The sequence below is a fragment of the Sinocyclocheilus anshuiensis genome, unplaced genomic scaffold (genome assembly GCF_001515605.1).
Source record: "Sinocyclocheilus anshuiensis isolate Anshui unplaced genomic scaffold, SAMN03320099.WGS_v1.1 scaffold745, whole genome shotgun sequence".
Lineage (NCBI taxonomy): Eukaryota > Metazoa > Chordata > Actinopteri > Cypriniformes > Cyprinidae > Sinocyclocheilus > Sinocyclocheilus anshuiensis.
The window spans coordinates 541,394-547,888 of record NW_015540128.1 but is presented as its reverse complement, the minus strand read 5'-3'; the positions used below and the strand labels follow the sequence as shown (position 1 = coordinate 547,888).

General features: G+C 34.9%; 1 protein-coding gene across 1 annotated transcript in view; it reads right to left on the bottom strand.

Moving 5' to 3' along the window:
* Positions 1–4,248: 4,248 nt before the first annotated feature.
* LOC107687242 (single-pass membrane and coiled-coil domain-containing protein 3-like) overlaps positions 4,249–6,495 on the bottom strand; it is a 6,463-nt gene continuing 4,216 nt past the window's right edge. Inside the window, exon 3 of the mRNA XM_016484488.1 lies at positions 4,249–5,033. Coding sequence (XP_016339974.1) covers positions 4,352–5,014 — 663 coding nt within the window. The 5' untranslated portion in view covers positions 5,015–5,033 and the 3' untranslated portion in view covers positions 4,249–4,351. The remainder of the gene's footprint in view (positions 5,034–6,495) is intronic.

Below are 6,495 nucleotides of genomic sequence, written 5' to 3'. Positions count from 1 at the left end.
ATAGGTAGTATTTATAAATTTTTGGATCTGTTTTTAGTTGTTTTAATACTACAATTGATTGCTTCTGTTTTCCTCATTTGTAAGTCGCTTTGGCTAAAAGCGTGTTCTTTATTTAAGAGAAAAATATCTACAACAATTTGGTGTCAGAAGTGGGATTATTATGCCGGCCTTCAACAATGGCTCAAAAACTTGCTTAATGGCATCGATGGCTCCCTGTTTCAATGGATATTGTGGTTTGCACGGCCTGAAATTAGATTTGGGTGTTATAATAACAGGCTCTGCAAAAAAAGCAGTCTTATAAGATTTTATTCTTGCAAGAAGGTCACACATATTCAGTGTTGGGGGTAACACATTACAAGTAAAGTAACTAGTAAAGTAATGCATTCTTTTTTAATTTACAAGAAAATATCTGGGTTACTTTTTCAAAAAAGTAACGCCAGTTACTTTGTTTTCCCATGTATTCACTGACATGTCTCCTGTCCCCATATTGGGAGAAATCAGAAGTGCAGAGGCATTGTGTGCGCTGTGTGAACATGATGTTACTGTAGTTCTAGACTAAATGTGAATGTGCATTAATTCATCCCACTCACAAAAAAACAGATTTAGTATTCATCAAAATGAATTAAAACAGTGAAATGCAAACTCAGAATATGACGCAACCCTGCAATTAAATATGTTAAGTAACACAAATGTATCTAATCCCATTTTATTAACTGATATCTTTGCTGCTGACCTTTGATGATCCAGTTTAACCATACCAATAAACAAAAATGACTTTAGATAAACTAACAATTGTGCTTCATTGTTTTTTTATTGCTGACGAGTGTTTCTTCTTCTGCGTTCTACTGTACAAACGTGAGTTTACTTTTCCTTCAGCCTGAGGTTTATTCATTACACTTTTTGATGTGAAAGGGTGTTTACATTTGCTATAAACAGAACTTCTTATATTAAAAACAATCAAGCCCTGCTCATATTTAAAAAGTAACGCGAAAGTAACGCAAAAGTAATGTAACCCATTACTTTCCATAAAAAGTAACTAACGTAATTAGTTACTTTTTTAGGGAGTAACGCAATATTGTAATGCATTCCTTTTAACAGTCAATTTCCCCAACACTGCACATATTGCAGAGTTCACTGCTCTCTGTCTGACCTTCTTGCAAGAATAAAATCTCAAAAGACTCTGTTTCTGACCGTGTCAGAAGCGGGACGTCTTAAGTGCTTTCGTTTGGATCTGACGGTGACGGACGGTGACCGAGATCCTGGTCTCCAAAGCGAGTCCATCCCTACCTCGCAGAAAAGAGCATTCACGGACGAGGGACTGGACCACCCGGACCTGCACCACTGACTCACTGACTCATGGAGTCATGGGTTCCTGCAGCAGCAAACTGGCTATACTGGTTCAAATTATGAATATATGATGAGGAAATATGGAGACATATGCATTTTTCAAATGCTTGAAAGGTTTACACATTTAATTTCTAGTTATAACTTCCCACCAGAAGGGACTTTGAGTGTGCATAAATAAATTGCAAAAGATACAAAACAAATAGACAAGACAAAATCGTAAGAAAAAGAAGAAAAGACTGTTTAAATATAACAGTAGATTTTGAAATTCACTTTTGGGGAAAAACGCCAACATACTAACATTTCTGACTTTCAAACTCTTCATTTCCATAACAGCCATTAGCCAATATAAGCATTTTGGGGGAAAAAATAATTTTTCTGGTTGTCATAATGATAATGACTGTCCCATTATTGGGAACAGAAGATTGTTATTTTGAAGAAAATTACAAAAATCGCTTATTAATAATATTTTTAATCATTAAAACTTATGTTTCTCTAACGGTGGTTAATGGTCACATGACATGCAGGTAAACAAATAAAATATTCATCTTTTTAGTAAAAGTTCTTTATTTTGATTGTTGTGTTTTTAAAATTATTTCAGTTTTACATTTTTATGATTTACTTAATTATTAACTCTTCGTTAAACTCACAAACCCCCTGCAGTTCCTTCACGAACCTCAGTTTGGGAAACCTTGGCATAATGTTTAATGCACTTCATGTTGTTAATAACAACAAATGGAATATGTTTTCTTTCTCTGTATTTTTATATCAACATGGTACAAGATTATCCTATTTAAATCAATGTGATTAACTAGTTAGGTCAAAAGTATTAAAGTAATCAAAAAGTAGCCTGATTATATGACCTAAAATGTGTAATGTAATGGATTAAATTACTAACTACAATTTTTTTTACTGTTTTTCAACTGTTTACAATTTGGAAACAGTAGCGGACTACAATTTGTACCCACATTTCTAGGGGACAATTAAAATATATATATACTGTATGTTTTAGCAAATTTAACATTTCAGGACTCCTAAAATTACAAAACTTCTTTCTTTTTTTATCAACTGACCACAAAACTGGTCAGTTTTTAAAGGCTGTATAGTGGTATCTTTCATATCCCACGTGCATGTGGTTTGGTGGTTAAAATATTTGTATAGTATATTTTAAAATCAACATTCAATATATAGTGTGAAATAAGCACATAAAATATTGCCCATAAACGTAACAGAAAATGTCCTGACAGAAAATTACCAGTACTACTTTTCTTACTTTTGACTGTCAGAACAAAGTCTTGTCCACTTTTATTTTTCAGTTTATTCCACAACTATTAGACAGGAAGAGAACATGTAAAGCCAACATCTGGCGTTTACCGTTTGAGATAAGGTCAGCACACTTTGCTTCTACTGAAATTGTATTGTAATTTATGAAACGAATGACTAAACTGAAGTTAAACATAAGTCAGCATGTTCATGCAGTCTGTAATTCCTGATAAGTCTGAACACAACCATTTTCACACTTAAACAATAAACCCACTAATCTTTGAAGATATCAAAGAAAGAGCATAAAACACCGTCTTATCATGATTACAAAAGAATACAGATATAACATCTTATTTGCCAAGTAGGAATAGATGATCATTTCATTCTGGTCCTTCATCTTAAAAATGTACATATTTAAACAGCTTAAAAAAAACAATCTCTTTGATCAATCATTTGGATTTTCACTCTGGAAATGAGTTTCAGATTAATATTGCATCATCCATGTCATCCTGCAAGCACAAACTATTTTTGATGTACCGCTTAATAGTTTCTAAATAATTTGCATAACAGAAAAATAAAATAATGTTGAAGTTGAAGTAGTTGACACATTTTTGGGGGAAAATGCCAACATTTAGTGCTATTTAGCACCTGTTTTTACAGGTGCTATATAGCACTTTGTCAAATGGTGCCATGTAGAACCATACGATGTGCCATATAGCACTTTTTCTCAACAATGGTGCACCAATCATAACTCATCCATGGCTCCCAGCATGCATTGCGACATGAATAAATTATGCAGCTGCATTGTCTTAGTATTTTCTTTTATTCTTACTATTTGCTTTTATTTTTGTTGTTACTTTTTTCGGCCCTGTTTTGTGATGTTCAAAAATCATATCAAAATTATCAGAATATTTTGTCACAGTTGCTGAGATTCACATGCTGATTCTTCATGTCTATGAGTGACAGAACTGAAACCTCTTTACAACCCATAACTCTAAAAGTGGTTTATACAATTTTCTCACATTGTCACGCAGTATCGTAGAACTGCAATAATATAAAACTCATAAAAGAACTGCAGATTCTGATAAAACGTAACCAGAGACTCAGACGCATGAAATTAATTTATCATAAGTTCCTTGCCATCACATATGTGCTTTATAAACACCATTGTAACAGCCAAAGAGAAACTTACTTTAACTTAAAATTAAAGTCAAACGGTAAGGTCAAAGGTCTCATGTGGGGGCCCTGGAATATTTCCTTATGGGGGCCTTGGGGGCAAAAAAAATTATATCTTCAAGAAATAGACTGTATTTTAATGTTGTTTTAACCCTTTCCCCAGCTAAACTAAGAGACTAAGAGAGAGTTAAAGAACCTTTAAAGAACTATACAGGGGCTTAGAGGTTCTTTATACGGTAGTGGTGCTATATAGCACCTTAACCACTCCAAGGAACCGCTGAAGAACCGCTGAAGAACCTTTTTTTTTTAGAGTGTGGTTCTGGTATCTTTTAATGTCATATTTGTATTATAGGAAGAAGACACCAATCACGCATGGTTTTGTGACCCTTTAATTGCAGAATTGTGATTTATTTTCCACTAGATTCTTTCTTTTTCACATTCTACATATCATTTTACATGGTCACTTTGAGCTAAATTTCTACATGTTTTTCAGCACAAACATGTAATAACAATTATTCGTTTACAATTCCAGCAAACACAAAAAGAAAACATTTTAACCTGATATTTTTTATTCATTTAAAACCTCAATTTTGATTCGGACATAGTTAATTTTATCCTGATATTGTTCAGACGCTGGCCTGAATTCCTCCAAAGCTCTGTCATACTCTTCTAGGGCTTTCTTAAGTTGATCACCCTCAATTTTCCCAAGAATGGCCTCAACAATCATGTCGATCCCCAAGAACACCACTGCCAATGCAACACTGGCTAATGTACCTGCTCCAATTATAGCAAATTTTTTTGTTATGTTTGCCAGAATAAATCCTTTATCAATTAAATAGCCAACTAAAACAGTAGCTCCCACAGTTGCAATACCACAAACTGCTTCAAAAGCCTTTGAAATCGCTTTAAAATCTACAGTAGACAAAGACAGGCTTCGCAGTTTCTCGTACAGGGTGGGTTCCAGCTTCTCCTTCAGCCTCTTGTCAATCCTCTCTACTTCTGCCTGTATCTTACGCATGCATCCAATTATCACATCACAGTTCTCCCGAAGAGTAGCGCTCTCGTTCAGGAAGATATGTTCGAAGGAGCAGCTCAAGTGCTTGTTCATAGCATCAATCAGTTGGTTGGTGGCTCTGAAGTTGTTCCTCATCAGATCTTGAAGCTCTTGACTTCTGCGGATGAGCTGCTCCCTTCTCTTAGGGTTTTCAGGGTAGAAGATGTCACTCCACATTTTTCTTTATATTAGGATCCTTAAGAAGAGAAAGTATTTTTAAGGAAACTATTATTAAATGGGAATTAATGCAAATGAGCAGTAAGTAAAAGGTACTGTCTGTAAGAATTAGAAAACCCTTGTTATTAGTGACGCTGGTGGCCGTGAAGTGAATTGCAGCTGTTGACAGAGAGTAACTAATGTTAGTGGACTCCATTTCCAAATTAACATAAGCTAGTGTTTCACTATAGTAAACTGACTGTACATCTTTCAGGGTTTGCTTCATAATTAATTTATCAATATATTTATTATTTTCACACGAACAATTTATAGAATCAATTATGCAAGTACTTCATAATTCATTTGATTCTTTTAGGAGTGTCGGTTTCTGAGATCAACGTAAACAATGACTTATTTATTTCCCAGAAGAAATATTCAGTTGTCAGGGGGGCACTAGAGAGTTCATTCTGGACAGGAACTAGAAAAAGGTTATTTAGCTCCTCAAAAGTGTCTAATAAATACTCAGTGTCCATGTTTCCCTTAAGCCAGGGACACAGCAAGCCAAAGATTGGCCGTCAAGACACATTTATTTTTGAGCATCAGTCGACTTGGTTTTCTTGGTGTGTTCCACACTGTTGTCTCTAGTCAGATGCTGTTAGGTATTTTTGAGGCCAATTCAGTGTTTCAGAGTTAGTGAGAGAAATAAATCTGATTGGCTGTTCAGTTTAGTGAACGAGTCGAAGGCTACATTCACACTGCAGGTAAATGTGGACAAAATCCGATTTTTATTTTTTTTTCCACGTGACTCATATCCGTTTTTCTCATGAACAGCACGAACCACATGGAATCTGATCTTTTCAATTCGAATTTGTGGCACTTCCATATGGGGTAATCCAATACACGTCAGTGCCCGTATTCATAAAACATTTTATCTTACCACTAAGAGTTCTCCTAAATAGCAGTAAAAGTTTTTAGCTAAGAGTTTTCACTTAAATCTTATTCACAAAGCTGCTGAGACAACTTTTATTAAGGAATAGAGAGAAGTCTTAAGCTCAGAGTAAGGGGGCGGGGCTGAGCTCGTTGCTATGGATGATGTCAGCATTCTTATTAACTATGCACACAGTGATTGGCTGATAGTCTCTGTCAGAGATTTATTCATAGAAATATTGTAGAGTGCGATATTATGTTGCCATATTCAAATAAAGATTTAAAAATAAAAATGTTGCCACATTCAAATAAACATTGCAGGCTAAGTGTCACTAATTAAAGCTGCAGTCTGTAACTTTTTTTGGTTAAAAATTATCCAAATTCAATATTTGAGCAAGTACATAACCAGCCAGTGTTCAAAACTATCGCCTTACTTTAGCCAGATTCACAACGGTTAGCTTATAATAATGTTTTCTAATTTGAGTGGTACGGGTAGGTTTTCGCGGGAAATTCGAGCATGGCACTGCGTCATTACGTCACGTCTGTAAACATAAAGAAGTTGTCCCGGCTACTAG